The following is a 24941-nucleotide window of genomic DNA, read 5'->3' as shown; positions in this document are numbered from 1 at the left end:
AGAGGAAGAAAAGGAAGGAGTGAATGAGCAGGAGAGAAGAGATAAAACAAGGGACAGATAAAAAAAAAGAGAAAGAGATCAAGGCTGAAAAAAACCCAGAGAGATAGAAAAGTAGGGAGAAGGGATTAGAGTAGTAAGCAGAATCTCAGACAAACTTGGAAGGAAACTCAGAACAAGATCATGTTTGTTGGTTGTTTGATAATTCACTTTGTTCCACTCAGCTAATTGCTAAGTTTTATGCATGATTTCATTCCTTATTTTTGCATTTATTAATTGATTTTGTTGACATCATTAAGTTTATTATATAATTTTTAAACTAAAAAGAAAAATAAGCATTTAGGTATACTAGTAGTACTCACTTGTCCTTTGTAGTTGGACATGGTGCTTAGTGAAAGATTGATTCTGCTAGTTGTATTGAAGGAATCATATTCATCATCCATGACTAAACCTCATTCCTTTTCCAGAATTGTGGGTCAATTCTTCCTTTTTACTATCATACGTTTCTCTTCACAAAGTTACCGATATGAGCTTCAATTTCTCTTCAATTCCTTGAACTCTTAAAATTGTTTTTTCCTTAATTTATTCCTTCTTCAAACTCACAAAATCCCAGAGTTGAAAGGGCCCTTGGAGGACATATGGTTTAAGCTATATTAAAGCAGGAATCCTCTTTATAACAGTTGACAAACTATTAGCCACTGCTTGAAGGGTGATCCTGATGGGAAATCACTGTCTCTCAAAGAAGTGTGTTTCATTTTCTGATCATTCTACTTATTAGTACATTTTTCTTTACATATTTTCTTTTTATTGACCTCTATGCAACTTCTATCTATTTCTACTGATTCTTTCCTTTAAGCATAAGAAAAATAAGTCTAATCCCTATTGCATATAGAGAATTCTCTATATATTTGAAAACAGTTGCTATATATAGTTTTCTTATATATACTTATTCTTCCCCCACCCCAATCTTCTCTTCTATAAGTTAAACATTCCTAATTTCTTTAACTAGTCTTTATATGGCATAGTTCTCTGTCAGCATCTTGGTTGCCATGTTCTGAAGCTATTCCAATTGGTCAATGTGCATCTTAAAATGTGGGAGTACAGTGCCTAGCATATATTGATCAGTGTTTCAGAATTGAACATACTACTCATGAGAATTGCTTGACCAAGGCTAGACAGTATAGTGATGATGTTGTCTATCGTTCCATTTTAAGACATTTATCACTTCTCTTGTTCTCATCTATCACTTCTTGTTCTAAACACTATCTTTTTGCTAATACAACTCCAGATCTCATTATCTTTATTAATAGCTGTTTTACACTATTCATTCATATTGAGCTTGCTATCATCTAATACTCTGAGGTATTTTTCATGCAAGTTGTTGTCTAGCAGTGGCTCCTCCATCTTATAGTTGGTCCATTGCTGCTGCTGTTGTCTTTTAAATCCAAAGTAGGTCTTTACATTTGTTCCTATTAAATTTAATTGTATTCAACTCATCGTATTAGGTCACCAAGATATCTTTGAATTTGAACTGTGTTGTCTAATGTATTGGTTCTCATTTCTCTATGTTATCATTAAAATGAATAGCTATGTTAAATATCTTCATCAGACTCCTTAAGACAATGTAGAAGAGACTAAAGCCAAGGCATGTATTTAAAGGATTCACTATCCAGACTGATATTGATCCTTTATTCACTGCCTTTTGGATTTAGTCAATCAATCAGTTCTCAATTCACCTCACTATATTGACAATCCACATCTCTCTGTGTTTTCTACAAGGATATAATAGCTGACTTTGTCAAATGCCTGACTGAATTCAAGTTTATTATATATATGATATTTCTTCCAATCAACCTTCTCAAAAAAGAAGGGCTGGCAGGAACTATTCTAAACAGTGTCAAACTTGCTTTCAGTGATCATTGCTTCCCTTTCTAAGTGTTCACAAACCATCCCTTTTGTCAGGGCATTAAAGTGTTGTCAGATATTGAAGCTTACTGTACTAAAATTCAATGGCTAGACTTTTTTCCTCTAGAAAAAACTATCTTCCCTAATAGACTGAAGAATAGAGAAATCTTACTCAAGCCAGAGTAACCTAAGAGAGAAATCAGTTACATTGTTAGCACATATAATTGGTTACCATCTTTTGGAAGAGGATGTAGAGTTCATACCCTATAGATCATGGGAATAACATCAGTGGTGTCCATCTCTGCTAAAGAGCAAAAAAATATCATTCTTTTCTGTTTTCCATCTTGAAACTGCCTATTTCTTTGTCCAAAACAATCTCTGGGTCAGGCAGTTTCAGAAAAATGCTGCTTTCATATATACTTAGCCTACCATGTCTTACCTGCCAACCCACAGGCTGTTAGTCATTAACAAGCTATCAACTAACTCCCCCACACAGCACTCAATAATAAGCAATACCCAAACCTCCTAGGTCACTCTGCTAAGGGGAAACACAAAGATAGTCATGCTCAAGGGAGAGTGGAATGGAAAATAAAACTGATTAAAGATGAAAAAGAGTGACTTAAAATATATTGTGAACATCAGACTTTTATAAAAGGCCATTTCCTTCTGTGTTTAGCAGTTGACAGAAAAGCATAACTAACAGAAAATCTAAGGCTATTTCTAGCCCTTTCCCCCAAGATAAAGTTACCATATTCCTCTAATAAGATTTTCAAATCTAAAATGTCTCCATTCATTATCAAACTGTGCTTTCATTCTTTCCATGTGTCAAATAAAGGATGGCAAGATCTAAAAGTTTGTGTTTGTAGTTCTTGGCATGCAGTTTCAGCAGCTTCTGCCAATAGCTCTTTGGGTTTGGTTCCTATTCTGGAGGTTTACCTAACAATGATACTTTCTTAGGTGGTGAAGAAAGATCCTAGCCCGTACCACCTCCCTCCTGCTGAGACTCCCAATGGCTGGTATGTTTGAACAGGTCCTTTCTCAGGCAGGAAGAACATTTTGCCTAGATTTATTTCTAGCACACTGAAAGTGCCAGAGTATTGCTAAATATGAGCTCGGTGAAAATCCCTATGTAAATTGTCTCTGTAATTGCAACGCAATATATTGTGAGTTCTTAACTGTAATTGTTTGCTGACAATGTACATTAGCCATTCACAGCTTGTGTCAATGTGGTATCAAGGAATTAGGGCCTTGGAATCTTTAATGCCAGTTGAAATATCACAGAACCAACTTTTGTAATAAAACTATTATTTTACTAAGAAAGGAGTCTGCCATCTTAGCAGTCACTTAACTGCAAGGTAGTGCCATTGATCACAATCAAGCATGGCATTGAGGCTTCAATCTTACTCCAAAGAAAGACAACTATGGTGATATACATTAAGGGGTAGGAGGGATTTGGTAGCTCATCCAAGCCTTCACTCTGTCCCAAGGTAGTCTGTTACAGATGAATTGCTATGGAACTTTAAGATGTCTACAGAGAAGAAGGGATTCCATGCCTTGACTTTGTTACCTGTTTGGGGGCTAAATGATATTTATCACCTGAAAGTTATTTTTTTCCTAGCTATCTTTCAGTCCTTCCTATTATAATGTATTTCTTTTTATTTCCACTCTCATTTTAATATAGAGAATATAGGTGGTGAACTTCTTTTGTAATGCTCCTATTGTAATGATCCTTCCGTGTTTAATTTATTATTTAGAGCTGTATAAAAGAGTATGATCAGCAAAAATGTTATGAATCCATAGTTCTAGACTTAGCATAATGCCAAATGATTATGCACCCTTATCCAGAGGCAGCTTTCCTTTGAAAGCCCCCTTAACTACAAAAAAAAAATTAGGTGAGAGAGTGAGGATAATTCAGTGCATTTCTATCACTGGAGAGGAAAAAACCTAACATACTTTGAACTTATTATATTTAAAATAGATTTTTAAAAATCCCTACAATTAGATATGTCCATTGGTGGCTATCTTGGGAGGTGGCAGGTTATTCATTATTGGAGGTCTTTAAGTAAGGATAAAGATGTTACAGTGTAGATATCTGCATTAGTTGACTTGGGCTAAAGACTTTTGAGGTGCCATCTAATTCTGGGGTTCTCTGACTCTCTGAAGCCCACTTCTTATTGACTGAGGATCATTAGCTTGTTCCTTAAAAATCTGATAGTATCCTCACTCCTTTGGGTTCTTTAAACTCACCTTTAGCCTTTCTGATGACCCCTAAACCTTCTAATTTCCCCACATTTCCACCTGCTGCAATCTTATCTTCCTTCAAGATTCCACTCAAGTGTTATACCTTCCTTGTAAATAGCCCTTGGCTTCCAAGTGGAAATGGTTTTTCCTTCCTCATCCTTCACATGGTTTTTTTGTGCTTTTTGTATAAATTTTGTATTATAATAATTTGTGCATATGTATGTATTGAATCTCCCTACTAGAATAAAATTCAAGTGGTAGGGGATTATACTTTGCTGAATAATGTTCAAGATTTAGAATCGTAAAGGACCTTATAAGTCATTAAACCTCACTTTACCAAAGAGAAAACTGAGACCAATAGATATTAAGTGATCTGCTCAAAGTCACATAACCAATAAGTGCTAAAGCCAAAATTCTAACTCAGATTCTATGACTCTAACTTTAGTATTCCAAGAAAATCAATATTCCTTCTATCCCTGCACATATTTCTGTCTCTTCGGGTTCTAGCAGAGTGTTCTGCAAACAGTAGGCATTTACTAGATGTTGAATCAAATTGTCTAGTTTATTGTATCTGTCTTATTTTCTTTGTTCCTCAAAAACCTCTTCTGCACTTGTCCACTAATACCCAATGGATATACCCAATAGGCATAGACACAAATAACTAGAATTCAATATAGAATATTATTGGTCTAAGGGAGATTTCTAGATAATGTACTCTAGGATAATTGGAGGAAAAATAAAGCATTTTTAGCTGTCTTATGTTGACATTGCCTGCCCTACCAAACTAAGCCTTATGTTTCCATCTTTGTAATCCTCCTCCTCTTCCTACTCATCATCATTGTTGTTGTTCTTGTGAATAACAATAATAAAAATAACCAACATTTATGTAGTATGTTTAAGTTTTGTGAATAGCTTCACATGTATTATTTTATTTGGTCCTTATTGCAACCCTGTGAAGTAGCTATTTTTATTCTCATTTTGAAGATGAAAAAACTGAGGCAAAAAGAGGTAAACTGATGGCGCAGGGTCACATACCTAGAAAGGATATTTTATAACTCCCTAAAAATAATATTCAATCTTCCAGAAGCTTTTCTTGTTCCTGGGACTTTCTTGCTTGGAGAGGGCATTGCCTTAATAGAGTTAAATCAGACTTCAGAGATGCACTCTCTGTAAATGCCAGCAGAGGTGCCAAAGGGACAGTGGAACCTGGATCAATGATGGCAATGCTCACCGAGGTTGAGGGTGGGTGTGGGGGAGGAAAAATACCACTGCTGGACTTTGGACTAAGAGATACCTGCTAAAATACTAGTGAAATGCTTGTAGCAGCTCATACTTTCCCCCTGGGAATCTGAGTTACAAGGAGAGGCCACTGGGCAGACCTTAGGATGAAGCACTCTGAGGTGGAAAATAAGACACAAACTGGGAAACCAAGAGAAATGGACTTGGGAGGAGAGTTGGCTCCTGCCCATCTGCTCCTGCAGCCTGAAGTGATCAGGCTCCAACAAATCCTACCTCATCCATATAGTCCTTCTAGATCAATAGTATTTCTTTTGTGCAGACACATTATAGAGTGCCACAGTAGATAAACAAGTCAACCAAAAGACCTTGGGTTAAGTTCCTTCTGTGACACCTACTGACTGTGTAACTCTAAACTTGCCATTTAACCTCTCAGTTTCCCAGTTTCTCATTCTGCTTGGGTGAAGAGAGCTTTCTCCCCAGGGATCTCCTGACATGTATGAGATTGCAGATACAGACCAAATAATAAAAATGATATTTATATGGCCATTTAAGATTTTAAGAAATTTCATATATATTATCAAATAGAACAATCTTATGAGGTAGCTATTATAGGTATCATTATCTCCATTTTACAGATGAGGAAAGCAAGGTTCAGAGAAATCAATTAACTTGTCCAGAATCATCCAACTGGGAAGTGCTTAAGGTGGGATTTGAATTCAGGACTCCCTAACTGATTTCCACAAAAGGCCAGATCCTACCTTACTTCTCTGGCTTCTGGGCTCTCATAAGGAATTTGCTTAGATCATTCACATCATATTGTTCCGGGGATTCAGAAGCCAAAGGACCTCAGAGATCAGTCTTCTATCTTAAACAGCAATATCCTTTCTAGCTTTCCTAATGGGTATTCATCCTGGCCTTCAGGTCTTTGGTGATTGAATTGGTGTTTAGAAAACAATCATTTTCAAAATAAACATGTTGGAAGATATTGGATTGGGATTTTGAACTAACTACTTATCTGAAAGGAGAAAAAGAAGGGAAAATAGGAGAAGAAATAGATAAATACAAGGGAAAAAAGAAACCAATCATTGAAATTTAACCTCCAAATTAGGGAAAGGGTTAATATATAGGAGAAGGGGAGAGGAGAGATATGGGGGAGAGAAGAGAATTAATGGGAATAAACTTACATCAAAACAATTTAAGTAAAACTGATCAGAGGGACAAAATATTGACTTAAGAGAGTAAGGGGATTAAACATTTTTCTTAAAAATTCATTTATCTTTTTTCCTGCCTTCCAGGTTAACAGGTTTCCAGCTTCCTGCCCCCATTGTCAGCACAGGAGTCATCCTCTCTCTGTGGCTTGTGAGTGACTATGCCGTCAGTGCCCAAGGCTTTCACGCCAACTATGAAGGTAGGCTTCTTCTCACTCAAGCTTCTTGTTGTCTCTCTTCCAGCTAGTACTGGTAATACATGGCTTAATAGGTGCTTCCAACAGGAGAATGATGGGCTGTATTTGCCCCTAGGTCAAAGGCACTCTAACATAGTGGCTACAGATAGACTTCCTTCACCGACTAGATAGTCTTCCTTCATTGACTATGTCTTCTTGTTTGATGCAAGTAAGTGAAGACCATCTGGGCTGCCATCATTCTTCTATTTCTCTTGAATTTCTACAGGAAATCTTTTCCAGGTCTTCTTAATTTCAATTTCTTCCCTTGATTATTTCCACTTTATCTTATATGTAACTTGTTTGTATATAATTGAATGTATGTTGCTTTCTTTGCATTAGACTGTGAGCTCCTGTAGAGCAGACTTTTTCTTTCTTTCTTTAACAAATAATGTGTCTAGCACATAGTAAATACTTAATAAATGTTTATTGATGATTTCTGTATGGATACTAGTGGAGCACCCAGGTCTTATCTATAATAAGAAGGCATTCTAATAAACTATGTTAGGCATCAGGATGATTCTCTTCCCCTTTTTTAGAAGCATGAGGCATGAAAGTCAAGGTCCCTTAAACAAAATCTCTGAGGTAGGACTCTGGGAGTCATTGCAAACTTGTCTCTGCCCAGCTGCTCATGATATCCAGAAATAACCCAGCCTACCCACTTCCCAACTACTGATCTAAAGGAGGGTTGACTGTTGGCCAATGGAGCAAGCTTGTCAGAATGTGATAGTGAGTCCTCCCTGTTCAAAACCCCCTTGTCTTTGGAAAACAGTGAATCTCAGGGTCAAGGGTGCAGTGTCCCACTGAGGAAGTATGGATTTAAAAATATTTGTTTGTGCAGATACAAAAGGGTCTCAGTTACCTTTAGGAAACCCTTGGAAAGACTTCCTAGAACCAGGCAGGATGATCCATAGTCACAACTTGGGATTCCTGATGCTATCAAACAAGCAAAAAGGTAGTCAAAGAACCTGTCTCAAATGCTTTTCTTTGTGATCTTGGGCAAATCACTCTTAGTTTTCTCATCTGTAAAATGAGGGAGTTAAATTAGGCTTCTAAGGTCCCTCTCAGCTCCAGATCTTTGATACGATATGGAGCAAAGAGCTTGACTGAAGTTTCTTCCCAATGTGAAAACACATACTTCCCTGTGGAGCTTGATAGTTTTTCTTGGGCCAGGTGGATGAAATATATTCCTAGTCTCTCCTAGTTAAATGAAGCACCTACAGAAGCAACTTCTTATTTTAGAAGTTGACTTAGTATGTCTTAGTGCTATGTAATCTGTAAAAAAACCTCAAAACAAAACAAAACAAAAAACCGGTAAGTGGGGCTGAAAGAGTTAAACACCCTGAAAGAGCCCTAGGACAAGGAAGGAGAATATGGCTTTTACCAAAATGCTGAGGTCAGCCTTATTCTCTCTCCTCCCAGGGTCCTGGTTTAGCAGTCCCTGTTCTTCTCTGGTCTTATGTTAATGGAGTAAGAGTTGTCTCCTCTTCTTCTTCAGATGGATTATTACCCCAGATCTATGTGTGATGAGATGTTCAGCATCACAAGTTTACTCTATCCACTATACTACTTAACTATCTCAAAGGTTTTGGCCTAGTCCTAGGTTTCTCTGAATTTTGTAACTTTTTGGCCCTCCCTATCTTTTTGGATTAATTTTTATGCATCTGTACATTTGTCATCCCCAATGAATTTTTTGTTCTTTTATATTTTTTGTTTATTTTCTGAAATTCTTGTTTTTTTTAAATTTTGAATTCCAAATTTACTTTTTCTCTCCAGTCCCTCGATTATATGAAGTCATGTTGATCATATTTCTGTTTTATGTAGCCATATTGTTTAAAAAGAAAGGCAAGGAAAATAAAGTGAAAAAATATGCTTCATTCTGCACTTGAAGTTTATTAGTTCTCTTTCTCTCTGAAAGTGGATAGTATTATTCATCATAAGTCCTTTGGAATTGTCATATCACCCCAATGTTTCTTTTTTTTTTCATGTCATCATAGCAAAGAAGTAGCCCTACCATTTGAAGTCCATGTGATTTGGAGCAAATAATTTATCCTCTCTGGTTATAAGCCCTTATCTGTGAAAAGAGAAAATTGGACAAGTTAGATTTTGGCTCTACATCTGTGATTTTATGATCCCAAAGCTCTCCCAGATTTAAGAGCATTAAGCCCAGACAGGTCTCACCAAGCTGGAAAGACCTTTAGTTGAAAACTAAGGCTGGTCTTCATCACTATTACCCAAGAAACAGTCTAGCTGACATTGCAGAATCTCAGCACATTGGCCACAGGGGGGTTGGATTTTTGAATCTTGGGAACTATTAAAGCCTATCAGCTATGTTGCTAGAAATTATGGTCCCTTGGGAGAAAGTGATCTGGTCACCTGAGAGTTTATGACAGAAGAGCTGAATATAATCTGGTATGTGCTAGAGATTCTGAGATGTTGATTTCAAAGAATTTAGAGAAAAAAAAGGTAGACTGCCAAGACCGAACATTCTGCAGAGGGAGTTGGCCTAAGATAAGTGGGAAGTTTTCAGGAATGAAATTTTATTTATTTTTTATTTTTTTAGTAATGAAATTTTAAATTCATGAGCAAAACAGATCCACATGGGGAAAGGACTGTGATCTGCATCCATAAAGGAATACTTAACCCTGAAGAAATTATTAATCCTTGCTCTACTCTTTACTTTGGTCCTTTCTCCCATAAACCATGATCAGTTTAAGACTGAGAAAGGGGGGAAAAATCCCAATCCTTCTCATCCCTGCTTTTTAGTTTCCTTTAAGACTCAGTTTAGGTGCTACCTCCTAGAAGACACACCTCTTGATTCCCCTGGAAATTAATTTTCTAGGAATTTCTTTGTATCTGATTTGTTTACGTGCCTATTTTATATTTGTGAATGAGCTTTTCCCCCATGTAGAAGGTAAGATCCTTGAGGGCAGATACTGTGACACTTTTCTTGATCTTTGGATCTCCAGAGCCAACTGCAGTTCTTGTTCCATTGTAAGTGAAAATAATAGGTTGTGGAATTAAAATATAGTTGAACAAATAAACATATAAAGTGATTTGTAAAGTTTTAAATGCTAAATAATATTAGCTATGGTTATTGTAATTCTGTTAATCTAGACAACTGTGAAAGAGAAGGAATACAAAAGATCCTTGCCAGCATGATTAACAAAGTCACAAGGTAGAAGAGTCCAGAGGTGCCCACGGTGATATTTGGATTAGATCCACAGTGAGATTTGCGTTAGTTCCACTTTCTCTGGATTGTGTTTTTCAGTTACTCACTGACTGATAGATATAGGGCATGATAACCATTTATACTATCTATGGCTTCATTTCTTCTTGGGATTGCTTGTGAAACTAGCTCAGGAGAACCACCAAATCAAGGTCATCCAAAGTTCTAAGATCTAGAGAAATGTAGCCACTAACTTTCAAGGGCTCAGAATCACAGTTCACCTATCAAAGTTGTTGGCAGTGATTGTACCACCTGAAACTCTAAGGAAGGACTCCATGCTGCCTTCCCTTGGAGAGGGAAGAATGGCCCAGGCATCCTCCGGGAAAGCAGAGAGAATGGTGCCCAACTAGAGTTTTTCAAAGAAATTTTGACACATTCTTTATTCTCTGTGCCCTGCAGGAGACTAGTTCTGAGGCTGCTCTTGGGGGACCCAGCAAAGCAGAACCTTTGACAAAGCTCAGTCCTGGAAGCAGAAGAAAGCTTTGTTTTTCATGGTGTGGGAAATGTGCTCTTCTCAGCAGTGGAAAGCAGGGTCAGGTTTGATGTGGCCTTCATAGAGATGTGAGGAACACCTCACATAACAATATATGCACCTGAGGGCTGCAGGCCTCTGTCTTTCAAAAAAGGGCAATATAAGCTTTTTATTTATCCACACAATATGGAGCAACTCTCCTTCCATCTCCACCCACCCATCCCAAGTTCAGATTAATGTCAGGAATGGGTTATGTGATTCTTTCTTCAGGAAATTAACTTTTTTTTTTCTGTTTTCCTAAATGGGTTTCTGATCCCCTACAGATCTTGACTTACAGGGGAATAGCAGCCAATAGGACTCTGTTCAGGAAGTCAGCTTTTACTCCACATTGACCACATGCCTATGGTTTGAGGTAACCAAGCCATGCTCCTAAATGTGGACTTTTTGTTCCTCTTGACAACAGGACATCCAAGTTTGTCAGTAACTCACCACATCTCTTAACAGCTTTTCTTCCCCCTTCTATCCCTTTTCGAGTATCCTTCTTTCCTCTTTCTCTCTAATCTTCATATCATCTTTCCTTCGTTATTCTTATTTCTTCCTGCCTTTCTCCTTCTTTCCTCCTTTTTCTCTCCCCACTTCTTTTCTCTCCCTTTTTTCCCCTTAGCTATTCATGTTTACTTCCTTATTAAATTTCTGCTTTACCAGGAAAGTCTTCTGGAGACTGGGCACTATGGTCTTTCCTATTTATTTCTTCTTTTTCTTTGTCTTTGGCTATCTATCTCCTCCCTTGTCATTCTCTTGAAATTCTCTTGGAATTCTCCTCTGATTATAGTGAGGGCTTGGTCTTCCAACCCAGATTTATCATATCTCAAGAGCCATCCTTTTGCTTGTTCTCTGCCCAGAGATTACTATTCTTTTCCAAAATCATTTCTTTGGAGGTCCCCCACCCCCACCCCATCAACACAATTCCTTGGAGATCCTTGCTCAAGTCAAGGTGTCAAACCAAATTTTAGTAAGGCTTTAGAGGTAAACTGAGAAGTCATTGATTATTCTCTTGGGTGCTTCTGGCATTTCTCTCCTTTTCAGTGGCCTTCTCCTTCTAATTAGCGTGTGGTCTCTTTTCTATTTGCATTTTAATAGGGGACTCTTATCTAACAAAAAGCCTTTCAGGCTAAAAGGAGCCAAGTGGAATTTCAAGCTGGCAAAGGAGACATTTTGAGGCCATCTTTTTGCCAGTAACCCTTCTATCACGCCATGGGGACAGCTGGCTATAAACTACACTTTTATGCTCCCTCATCTCAGCAAGCGGTGAAGAATACCAGTGAGATCATCGACCTTTCAGACTGAAAGTAGGGTGAATTTTAGGGACCCCTTCCATAATTTTATGAAATTTCTCTTATCCTTCAGGAATTCCTCCACCCTCACCCACCCAGAAGAAGAAACATGAATGATCCTGAATTTCTAGTATCATGCTTTTTAATATTAGATTTGCATTTTCATTCCCCAGAAGGCTCATTTTCTTCATCCAGTATTTTGTCTACAAGCATCATATGCTGCTGCCAGGTGAGCAGGGGTACCAGGGCTGTGGCCCTGTTTGCCATTGTATTGCCATATTTTACTTGTAGGCATGGTTACCAGAGAAGGAGACTGGCTTTGCCTCTCCATTATCCTATTTTTATCCAGAATAGCATGCTTTATTAAATTAGCTCAGCATACAACACCACATTCATTCAGAATCAGGTATTTTAAAAGATGCATTTGTAGAACAAGATTAAGGAAATAGATTCTCTAGTTATAATCACTAGCCCCACTAATTCTTAACTATTCTGAGTTTGTTCTAATCAGTAATCCTATTCTTTTTTTTTTTAAAGGCCAAAGTTATTGCCACAATAGGTCATTTTAAGGCTACATTTAAACTCTAGAGGAACGACTAAGAAGTGGATAAAGTAAAATAAGAACAACAGTTCTGATCCTGCTTCTGACATATATACTGTTCCTGTGATCCTGGATAAATTATTCAATTCTCTGTTCCTTTGCAACTCTTAAAAACTCTAAGATACAAACTGGCCACCCATTCACATTAGAGAAAGAGAATTTCCACATTGGGATATCGTGTACACTTGTGAAATCTTGATTCTCGATAAAAATGCTTCCCAGGGACTGAGAGCCAATGACAGTTCTAGGTCCTAGACACTTTGTGAGAGAGAAAGGTTTTTATTATAAGAGAAAAGGATAATGCCCATAGAATCAAAAGCAGTTAAGAGAGAACAAGGATCATAGGAATGGTCTAACTAATCCAATCTTTCCTCATATAGTAGATTAATGTCAGTCTTCGCTTATATAGCAAATTAATGCCAGAACTCAAATCTGGGTCCACTGACTTCAAATTTGGAATTCTTTCCCTTACATCAATGTAGATGCCAGACATCCCTCAGCCAGGCTGCTGCCTGTCTTTTCTATGCCAGGCTAGCCCTTACATTCCTACTCCTGGTTATTGAGGTAATCATCTGTGCACCCAGGCCAAAATCCTGGCATCTTGGCTCACCTGGCAATGCTTTCTGGCTTATGATTTATGACTACTGGCATTGGGTAGAGCCTTCCACAGTAACTCAGGCATGGTTTGGGGATTCTGAGAAACTCTGAAGCCTAAACCTTTTACTGCTGGAACTTGGATTTGAATTCTCATTTGATCCTAGGAGAAAATCACTATAGGGTTTGTATCCACTTATCTGATTGCTTAGGCTAAGATAAAGGGGGAAGTATGGTGTAGCTTTCAGCCCAATCTCCAAGATTCTTTTCTTTTTTGATAAGGCTGCTGGCTTGATTCCCTCTGAAGCCCAAGAATGAGATTCCATCATGAATCTAAACTGATCCCATTTCTAGCCCCAGATGCAATTCCCATCTTGATCCCATCTTTTCTTAGAGTGACTTGACCCTATGAGAAATCTCAAAAACATGTACCAGTGGTCATAAGGCTTTTGGGTAAGAGAGTACAGGTAGTTCAATACAGCTTTTCTTCACCAATGCAAAACAATTCAAAGAAAAAGTCCTGTAGAACATCAGCAGTTTCATGTTTAGGAGTTTGTGGGAGGGAGGAGATGCCGAAACTCTAGTGCTAGGGTCTGAATGGACATTGGGAGATCATATTGAGTTTGCTGCTAGGTTTTCTGCCTCTTCTTGTCCCTAGTTAATTACTGGCTTTTGGGACAGACAACTTGGAATATAACATCACTCTCCTGAGCATGTGGCCTTGGCCCACAGTGTTGGGTGGCCACTTCATGAGTATCCTTTTAGCCACTGATTGAAATGAAGATGAAAATGGAGTGTGCAAGAGAAAGTCCTCTGAAAGTGAATTCTGTACCATATTAGTAATTAGCCTTAGAAGACAACCTTTAGAGGACACAAATAATTGCTTTCTTTTTCCCTCTTCAATTATATCTTTCTTTGCTTCCCTTTCCCCCCTGATCCTTTTTTACATTGACCCTTCTCTGCTCATCGTCCATTCTTCTTTTCTCATTCTCCTCTCACTCTCTTCACTCTCTCTCTCTCCTTTCCTTTCCCTTCTCTTCCTCCTCTTCTCTCATTATTCTCTCTTCTTTCCTCTACTTTTATTTTTTTCTCTTTTCCTTTTCTTCTACTTCCATCTTCTTTTTCCTTCCTTTTGAGCTCCTCCTCTTATCTCACATCCTCTCCTTTCCCCTTCCTCTTCCTTTCTTTCTTCCATTTTCCCTTCTTACTCTTCCCCCTTCTCCCTCCAATTCTTCACTGTCCTTTTCTTCATCTTTCTACTTTCTCTTTTCTTTTCCTCATTTTCTTTCACCCTTCCCTTCCCTTTTTCCTGTTCTCTATATCTCCCTGTCTCTGTTTCTCTATGTCTATTGCTTTTGTCTCTCTGTCTCTCTCTCTCTTCAACTCACTAAAAGTAGAATTTACCTGAAAGAGGCTGTGTTTTGACCTTTGTCCAATCCCGAGTCTTTTGGGATGAAAGTGGAGTGGAAAGATACTGGCCATCAGGCTGGGCTTATGAACTTAACTCTCTAACAGAAGTGTTCTATCTAGGACTATTGTTTGGAAGTTACATTCAAAAAAATACCTGCCATCTACTTCACAGGGAAAAAACATTTAGGGTCTGAAGGAAGAATTTCCCTTTGAAGAGGAGCTTAGATTGACAGTTTATCTTGAGACTGAGGTTTGCTTTCTGTAAAACCCATGGTGTATTTCTTGGGAAACTGAGCACACTAAAAAGTATATTTTCTATGAATTGATGACATTAATTCAGATAAGATTCATTCATTCAAAATATGGTTCAACACATTTTAAGAAGGCTATATGACAGAGTGAAAAGAATGCTGTCCTAACTGGATTCTAACTCTCCATTGACACTTGATAGTTTTGTGCCCATGGGCAACGTTTTGAACATTTCTAAGCTTTAGTTTCTGTATTTGAAAAAGGAGAAAGGGTAAAAATAGCAAGTATTAATTAAGTGCATATTATGTATCCAGATAAGACTTGACCTGGACAGAAGACAATATAACTATCACATTCCTTCAATTGAATACTAGATTATGTACAGAGTAGTGTTGGAATAGCTTTTTTGGCCTCCATCTTAACTTATACTGTTGACTAATATTGATTGAAATTCACTAAAAATCCTGTACTGCTCCAAACCTGTTTAAAACTTTACATTTATGTAAATTAAATTTTATATTATTAAATTTGGACTATCTTACCATGTCAAGGTATTTTGGGATACAGATTGTATCACTTAATATGCTAACTGTGTCATCAGAAAATAAAACATTCATTCTTTCTGTGTTTTCAGTCAAGTCACTGATATTGTTACACAGTCAAAATGTCAATTGAATAGTACCATGGACAGATCCCAGAGGTACTCCAAAATAAACCCTTCTCTGTGTTTATACTGACCATTTTTTAGATCTGATCATTTAGCTAGGTCCAAATCTAACCAACTTGACTATTAGTTTGTCATGACTCTTCATGTTGTGAATAAGTATGGAATATTTTGTTAAATTGCTGAAAATCCAAGTATACTATTTCTATAACATTTCCCTAGTCTAATTCCTAGCCAAAAAAAAAAAAAAAAGGAGACAAGGCAAGAAGGCAGGATGAAAGAAAAGAAGGAAGGAAGGAAGGGAGGGAGGCAGGCAAGAAGGAAGGAATAAAGAAAGAAAGAAAGAAAGAAAGAAAGAAAGAAAGAAAGAAAGGAAGGAAGGAAGGAAGAAGAAAAAAGAAAGAAAGAAAGAAAGAAAGAAAGAAAGAAAGAAAGAAAGAAAGAAAGAAAGAAAGAAAGAAAGAAAGAAAAGAAGAAAAAAGAAAGAAAGATTAGTTTGGCAGGAGTTATTTTGAATGAAGCCAAGTTGGCTTCTAGTCATCATTACTTTTATTTCTAAATGCTCACAAACCATCCCTTTAATTATCTATGAAAATTTTGCCAGGAATAAAATGAAACTTTTTATCCTATTGTTTCAGAATTCCACCCTTTTCCTTATTTTTTCTTTTTTTTAAAAATTGCTGATTTCTAGTTATACCTCTATTGTTTACTTTCAGAGATTTCAGAGATCACTGACAATAGCTCAGCTAACCACTTGCCATTTCTTTCAGTATATACACAGTACTTTTAAGTGATAAATACTTCATCTGAGCCTGGTGGCTTGAGCTTATTGAATGTGTTCTTTCAAAAATATCATCCTTTAACTTTGCTATTAATTCCCGATCAGCCATTTTTTTTTTTTTTGTGGAGCAACCTTCCTGGCCTGAAGACCATTCTCCTTGGTACATAAAATAGAAGCAATGTAATAATTGTTGGTCTTCCTTTCCCCTTCCCCAAACTTTTGTTGGTCTTCCCTGAACATCCCCAATAGGAGTCCTATTCTTCCTTTAACTTGCCCTTTTCCTCCATTTGAATTACCATTTGCCTCAATTGAAAGAACTGAAATTCTTTCAATTATTTTTAGTGTTTATCACTAGTCTCAGATAAGTGTGAGCATTTGGTGCTCCTAACACTAATCTTATAAAACTGTTGTGTTCTTTTGTATTCATTTTTCATTACCTATTTTGCTTTCTTTCATATATGTATTCAAAATATTTTAAAGTTTGTTAACAAGTTCCTATGAGTTCATATTGGTCTCCTTAAATAGCTCCCCTTTTTCTTCCTCATCAAAATCTGTTTTGTTTGTGAATTCAAAATTTCATTTTTGAGAGCTACTTACTAATCTTGGGCCAGCTTCAACTACATAATTTTAAGACATAAAAATAGAACTATAATTTTTTGGAATTTTTTTCATTCCCTCTCTTAAAGTCTTGGCTTCATGTTGGGTTATGACCAGATTTCCTCTTATTTTTCCCCATAAATTCTAAGGTGATAATCACTTCTTCTCTAGGTCTCATTCATTTCTACTAATACTTTCCTGCTGACCATAATTCAGTTTGAAATATTGATGTCAGACAAATCACCTACCTCTACCTTTTAAGTGATACAATATACTTAAATTCTTCATTTGCCTTAATTGCCTTTCCTACTTTTGCATAGAACAAAACATCAGAAGCTCAAATAGTTGAAATTGCCCATGACTGTTATATCATTCCTTCATCTTAAGTTTGGGATCTGTTTATTGATGTGAATTCTCTTTCTGGTCTGGTGATCTGTAATATATTCATACATTATCAGCTATTTTTCTCTGTTATTACTTCACTCAAAGAACATTCATGGATTTCATCATACTAGTATTTGTTTATTTTCCTTATGTACAATTGTATTCTACTATTCCCTTATTTGATTCTGTTCTTTTAAAAATATATTTAATCTTCCTTTAGCTTTATTCCACTCATGGGTCCCATTTACCAACTATCAGTGGTATCTTTGAAGTTGAGTTTATTTCCTTGTAGTAGTTTCCCTAGTTTACTTTATTACCTATGTTTTGTAAATTTGTATCTAGGTATCTGAGGCCATGGATTGAATTCCCGTCTCTCTTCTTGTTGTATCTTTTGAATCATTGGTCCTTTCATTGAGGTTCTTCTTCTATGTTATAGCTATTATATTTTGTGATTTCTTGCTTGACAGAAAGATGTGAGCAGTTTTTTCTATCTCCATCTTCACTTTAAAGTTAGTTTTTTTGTAGTTATTAGGTAAAGGAACCAGGGATAGTTGGCCTGGAGAAGAAAAAACATAAATGAACATGATAGGTATCTTTAAATATTCAAGGATTGTCATATGGAAGATGGTTTAGACTTAATCTGTTTGGCCGTAGAGGGCTGAATTAGGAATAATAGGTAGAAACTGAAGAGAGACTTAGAATGAATTTAGAATGAATGAAGGGTATAATAGCCTAATAATTTGAGACAAGCCAAAGTGGAATTGCCTACACTGGGACATTGTGGGTTCTCTCTCACTTAAGATCTTAAATTGAAAGCTGGATAGTCATTTACTGGATATGTTATAGAGAGGATTCTTGTGTTGGTCCAGGTTGGATTAAATGACCTTCAAAGAAGTTCTTTTTAAATGTTAGCAATGATTGCCATTAATATTCAGAGTTTGTGATTCTGTATCTCCTGAAAATATATATTTGACTAGTCCACATTAGGTACATTCTGTCACACTCTAGATCTTATCAATTTTATATTTTAATCTGCAACCTAGATTTCTTTTCTTTTTCTTTTACCATCTTAACACAATATTCATATCCAAAATCTTCCTTTCTCTTCTGAGGCACCTAATTTCAATCAATAGCAGTGATTTAAAAAATTACTAGTTTTTTTTAGCACAAATTAATGAAAAACAACTTAATGATTATCCCAAAGTACAATGGTCTGCCTTCCTTCTAAGGAAGTGAGTTCTTTCTCTAAAGATTTTTAAGCAGAGGCTGAATGAATGGATGAAAAATTTCCTTTAATTCAATGATGAGCAGTTATCTACCACGTGACAGGTAATATACTGTATGTTGCTTATACAAAAATAAAAACAAAAAGCATTCTTTCCCTCAAGGACATTCCAGTCTTTTGGGAGATTCCAATATGCCCACAGATAAGTAAATTTAAAAATACATAAAAGCAAATACAAATTGATTTGTGAGAGAGCATTAATACCTAGGATAAAAGTCTAGCACAAGAAGTGGCACTTAAATACAACCTTAAATACAGCTAGATATTCAAAGTAGTAATGGTGAGAAGGGAATGTATTCCAGAGAAATATATATGGGAAATAGAATGTTATAAATGTGATTATACATATATAATTTATATCAGATTGCTTGTTATCTTAAGAGAGAAAGAAGAAAAAGAGGGAAGAGGAAAAATTCAGAATTTAAAATCTTACTAAAATGAATGTTGAAAACTATCTTTGCATATAATTGGAAAAAATAAAATATCATTAAGCAGAAAAAAGAATGTTACATCTGATATATGACAAATAGGGTTGTTTGCCTATAATAGAGTGCTTAAAGGTAAGTCATGTGAAATCTGTTTGAAAAGATGTTGTAATAAAATTGTGAAGGACTTGAAATACCAAATGAGAAGTTTATACTTTATTCTAGAATCCCTAAAGTTTTTTGTGTAAGGTTTACATGAGCAGACCTATGTTTAAAGATATCAGTTTGACACTGGGGAGAGGGCATCTAAGTACATAGAGCACCAGATATGGAGTCAGGAAGACTTGAGTTTAAATTCAATCTCAGATCCTTACTAGTTGTGTGACCCTATCTAAGTCATTTAATCCTGTTTGCCTCAGTTTCCTCATCTAGTAAATGAGGTAGAAAAGAAAATGACAAGCCCTTTATAGTCCTCCATTTCCTCATATGTAAAAGGAGAAAATTGTACTAGATGACCTCTTTGACCTGTTCAGCTCTATATTTAAGATCCCCAAAAGTTCACCGTTAGCTTTTTTTTATACTTTGCCTATGGAGTCTCATTTATATTAGATGATCCTCAAGGTGGCATCCTTGTTCAGTGCCTTTCTCCCCAGCCTTCTCCACTGTGCTTTTCTAGACATATTTTCCATCATTCACATTCAGTGACTTTGTATAAAGACTTGATTAATTATTTCTATCCAGCAAGCTGAATGTTTTTCTTCATGGCCAAACTCCCATCTCTGCCCTTCTCTTAGCAACTCCAAGGGCTGAATACAAGTGATTAGATCATTTATAATAACAGCATCTCAGTAAAATGGGATAATCCCTGGAGATATAGTTTTTGGTTCAGAGCAAGGCACTGGTGTTTTAGTCATGGATACAAAGTCCCATGGAAATGATGGGACACTTGTCACCCAAAGTGGAATGTTCAAATAAATTTTGCCTTTGCCTCCAGCTAGTACTATCCACTTAATGGTTGAAAAGCAAAGCTATACATTCTATAAATGAGTATTTCTTGCCCAAAACTATACTTCAGATGAGCAAAATATCTACATTCTTTTTTGAAAACCTCTCTAGTCTCAATAATTTCAGTTCAGCTGCTCTGGAGGGCTCCAGTAGACAGAACTAGGGGTGGGAGAAACAGAATGTAGTGATAAGTAGAAAGAGGAGTCAATATTTAAGTTTTCAGGCTTGAAGAAGTAAGTATCATTAGGAGTGAAAGTTTGAGGAATTGGGGAACATTTACCACAAATAGACTAGAGATAGGAAAATGTTATATTGATCCCAAGAGCCATTGGTATAGTGGAGATTAAACTGAAAATTACCATCACTTTACTGCTGTCTGTATCTTCACTCGTTCCATCCAACACACTGGTCCTTCAATACCAAATACTCATTGTTCTTCATTGTCACTTCTGGACTTTTACTTTCTCAGTCATAATTCAGTAACTTTTCTTCATTTGAAGCTCATAGAATCAAGATTTACCAATCAGATTTATGGTGGCTATTCTTTACTGGCTCCCAACTCATCTTTCCTTATCTCTTAAAGGAGTTTAGCACCTTACCTCTTCCTTTCTCTTGCCATTATTCTCTTGCCACATTGCATTCCTAGAGGAATCCAAGTCCTTTAGGACTTGAATCCTAGCCTTCTCTCTGATTACATAATTGAAACCTCTCATCTTGTCTGTAAAATGTGAGGGATGAGCTACATAGGCTAAAAGGTTTCTTCCACCTCAAATCTGCAATACCCAACAAGGCCTGGTAGAGTGCCTTATCCATAGCAAAAACTGATTGTACAATATTATACTTGATATTTATTAATAAGTCAAAAAACATTTATTAGGTACTTGCTATATACCAAGGCCCGCTAGAAACAGTACCCTGGATATCACGTTTTAAAGGCAGATTATATTTAAATAAAAAGGTAAATGCAAGATGTACAGAGTAGATGGCAGATAGTATCAGAGAGGGTAGCATTAGTGACAGAAGGAATCAAAAAAGCCCAATTACCCTTGTGAGGTAGGCAGAATAGATTTTATTATACCCATTTTGCAGATGAGAAAACCAAGAAACTCAGACTTCAAGTTCAGTGTTCTTCCCATGATAACAGGCTGTTTTTTTTTTCCAAATGTGGATGAAAAATAGAAATAGTTTAAGATCCAAACTTACTCGATTGATATGCACCAGCTATAAGCAAATAAACCTGGGATACTGTCCAAGGTAGATACTATGTTTTGCTTGAAATTATGCTGATTTTTCTGTGGGTGGGAATCAGAGAAACAGGACAGCAGTGTGGAATTCTGCTGAGGTGAGTGATTGAGGTGGAGACTGAGACAAGTAAGTCTGTGTGAGCAATAATGAGGAGGCTAGTATTGGAACAGGAAATATATATGTTTGTCAAAAGCACAGTTTGGGCAGTGTTTTATAACCACAGTAAAACCCAACTTTGTGAGGTCAGGAGCCATGCTTTTTTTCTCTATATACTAATAAGGCTGTGCACACAGTAGGTACTTAATAAAAGTTTATGGTTCAATTTGAGTTGAGATGACTGGGTGGGGGATGGCAAGAAGGAGGAGGAATCAAAGCAATGAAGTACTTTGGGGCTGGAGTTGAAGGCATACTCCACCTATAAATAAAAAGGTAAAGAATGAGTCCAAGTTCTAGGAGGTTTTGGCTCATCGACTAGCATCTCTAGAATAGCCCCACATCCTTTAGACTTAGGGATCAGCATTCATTCACTGCCTAATCTGATTAAACTAGGAACAGCCCACCTACACTAGCCTCACAGGGAGACATAATCTTTTCATGACACACTGGTCACTAAGAGTCACTGAGGTATTGATTTGCAAGTTCCCAATGAGAGAGAAAAAAGGGGCTTGACCTCAGTGGAATAATAGGTCAGATTTGGTAAGTGAAGGTCAATTGTGAACAAGAATGACTTGCTCTAAACCCTTCCTTGGATAGAATGAGGGTTGTTTGGGAATAGAAAATGAGGGTCAGGAGTTTGGGACTTCTTCTTATGAATTTTTGCTTCTTTAGTCTTCAGAAGCCAAAGAGAGAGGAGAGAAAAGGCCCCAGGCACAGAACATACTTCCCTAACTATATTCTTTTCAAGGAAATGCACCAAAACATATATTTTAGCATCCATTTTAGTAGGCCAAAAATTATTTCATTAAATATTTTCTAATGACATGTAAAAAAACTTTTTAACACTCATATTTAACATTTTTTAATTCAAAATTCTCTTCTTTCCTTTTTTCCCTCCTTTGCCTTTTGAAAAAGTAAGCAATATATCAATTATACATGTGAAGTCATGTAAAAAAATTTCCATTTTAATCATGTGGCAAAAAACACACAAAAATCCCCAAGAAAAATAAAATGAAAAAAATATGCTTCAACCTGTACCCAGAATTTATCAGTTCTCTCTCTGGAGGTAGAAAACACTTTTCATCATGGATCCTTTGGAACTATCTTGGATCATAATCTTGATCAGAACAGCCAAGTCTTTCATTTTGTTGTTACTGTGCACAGTATTCTCCTAGTTCTGTTCCCTTCACTTTGCATCACTTCTCTTGAGTTATAAATTTATTTCGATCATTCTAGATTTTTCTGAAACCATTTACTTATTTTTCCTGCTTAATAGTATTGTTTTTTCATATTGCTGTTATTGTATATAATATTCTTCTGGTTCTGCTCCCTTTGCTTTGCATCACTTCTCTTGAGTTATAAATTCATTTAAGTCATGCAGGATTTTTCTGAAACCATTTTACTTATCATTTTCCCACTTAATAGTATTGTTTTTTTCCAATCATATGTAAAGATAAATTTCAACATTTGTATTGTAAGATTGTGAGATCCAAATCTTTCTCTCTCCCCATTTCCAAGATAGCAAATAATCTGTATTAGGTAATACATCTACAATCATGTTAAACATATTTCCATATTAGTCATGTTGTTAAAGAAACATCGGAACAAAAGGGAAAAACCATGAGAAAGAAAAGCAAAGATAATATGCTTCAATCTGCATCCATAGTTTTTTTTAATCACCATGTAGAGGCATTTTCCATCACAAGTCCATTGTAATTGTCTTGAATCACTATATTACTGAGAAGAGCTGTCATGGTTTGTTCATAATTTTTTACAGCACAATAGGATTTCATCATAATCATGTGCCCCAACTTATTCAGCTATTCCCCAGTTGAGGATATAACTTTAATTTCTAGTTCTTTGCCACCACAAAAAAAGAATGGCTATAAATATATTTGTATAAAAAGACATTTTTTTCTTTTCTTTGATTTCTTTGGAATGCTGACTTATGAGAGATATTGCCAGGTCAAAGGGCATACACAATTTTATAGTTCTTGGGCATAATTCCAAATTGTTTTCCAGAATGGTTGGACTAGTTCACAACTCTACCAACAGTGCAATAGTATCTTTATTTTTCCTCCAGCATTTATAATTTTTCCTTTTTTTGTAATGTTTGTCTATTTAGTAGGTATGAAGTAGAATCTCAGAATTGTTTTAAATCAAATTATGGACTTTTAAAAATAATTTTTCAACTATTAACTAACAATCAATTTATAGTTTTACTTCCCACTTTTCTCCATCCCAACCAGAAAAAGAAAAAAATTAACAAAGATGCCCAATTAAGCCCAATAACAAATTCCCATATTGGTCATGTCCAAAATGTATGTTTTATTCTGCAAATCTATCACCACCCTGTCTGGTTATAAGTATCATTCTTCAACATCTGAAACGATAGTTTAATAAGAAAACTTCTAATCCTGATTGAATCTATCTGTATGATTTTGAATAAGTCACTTTTGTTTTCTATGGGCCTCAGATTCCCCATCTGTATAATGAGGGGTTTGGAATTGTACTTCTCTCTGAATGTCTTTCTATCTCTGAATGTTATGAATGTCTCTCAGGGCAGGCCTGCCCCCCTGCCACAATTTAAAGTTACACTTACCGTCTCTGTCTGCTTTTAGCTTATTAAGAATTTATTTTTTAAAAAATGAAAAATATTTATCATGTATTTACTCTGTCACAAACACAGTGCCAAGCCCTTAGGATATAATTAGAAACATTTGAGAAAGTGTTCATTCTCAAGGAACTTGTATTCTAATTAGGAGAGACTGCCTTTATGGCTCCTTATCCACCTCCTTTCCCCCACCAGCCTTGGTTAACTAGTCAGGCCTTACATTCTCTGAGTAGGATCCTTCTCCTATACCTTATACATGTATACAGTGTTTTCTTGTATAAGAAAAAAAGGGTACTACAATCTTACTTTAGTCTTTTTTTTAATTATAGCTTTTTATTTACAAGATATATGCATGGGTAATTTTTCAGCATTGACAAGTGCCAAACCTTTTGTTCCAACTTTTCCCTTCCTTCCCCACACCCCCTCCCCCAGATGGCAGGTAGACCAATATGTGTTAAATATATTAAAGTATAAGTTAAATGTCCATCAGAATTGATCATCATATAGTATTGTTGTTGAAGTATATAATGATCTCCTGGTCCTGCTCATTTTGCTCAGCATCAGTTCATGTAAGTCTCTCCAGACCTTTCTGAAATTACTCTAGTCTTAATGATAGGGAAGTAAAAAACTATTTGAGGTGTAATAATCAAACTAATTTTGGTGCTGGAGATGGGGACAGAGAGCGGACAATAACAAACTTTGCTCTTAGCACAATGACCTAATCAAAATCTTATATAAAATTATGGATAATGATGATGATTGATGAAATAGCAGGTTCTGGAAAAGCAGTTAGGAATGTGAAAAGCTCATAAAGCTTCATCATAGTCACAAGATTCCTTTCTTGTCGTGAAAAGCTCATGGGCAAATTAAAATTATTTAGTAGTGGGCTATGAGGGAAGAGGGCCATTTAAAGAAATGAAGAGTAAGGGTAGAATCTAGAGAATTAGGCAGGAGTTAGGGAGAGTCCCAGTCGAGAACAAACTTGCATACACATTATGCCTGTGTCAACAACTGCATGATGGGACAGAAGGAAATAAGGGATGCTAGCATAGAATAATGAGAATGCTTTAGTC

At 36.3% G+C, this 24941-nt stretch overlaps 1 protein-coding gene across 1 annotated transcript in view; it reads left to right on the top strand.

The window, feature by feature from the left end:
- The window catches only part of CSMD2 (CUB and Sushi multiple domains 2), a 1001023-nt gene that overhangs the window by 197144 nt on the left and 778938 nt on the right, over window positions 1-24941 (top strand). The window contains exon 3 of the mRNA XM_051987630.1: window positions 6678-6790. Coding sequence (XP_051843590.1) covers window positions 6678-6790 — 113 coding nt within the window. The remainder of the gene's footprint in view (window positions 1-6677; window positions 6791-24941) is intronic.

This window comes from Antechinus flavipes, chromosome 3, assembly GCF_016432865.1.
Source record: "Antechinus flavipes isolate AdamAnt ecotype Samford, QLD, Australia chromosome 3, AdamAnt_v2, whole genome shotgun sequence".
NCBI lineage: Eukaryota > Metazoa > Chordata > Mammalia > Dasyuromorphia > Dasyuridae > Antechinus > Antechinus flavipes.
Note: the sequence above shows the minus strand (reverse complement) of the source record. Positions and strands in the feature narration are given on the sequence as shown.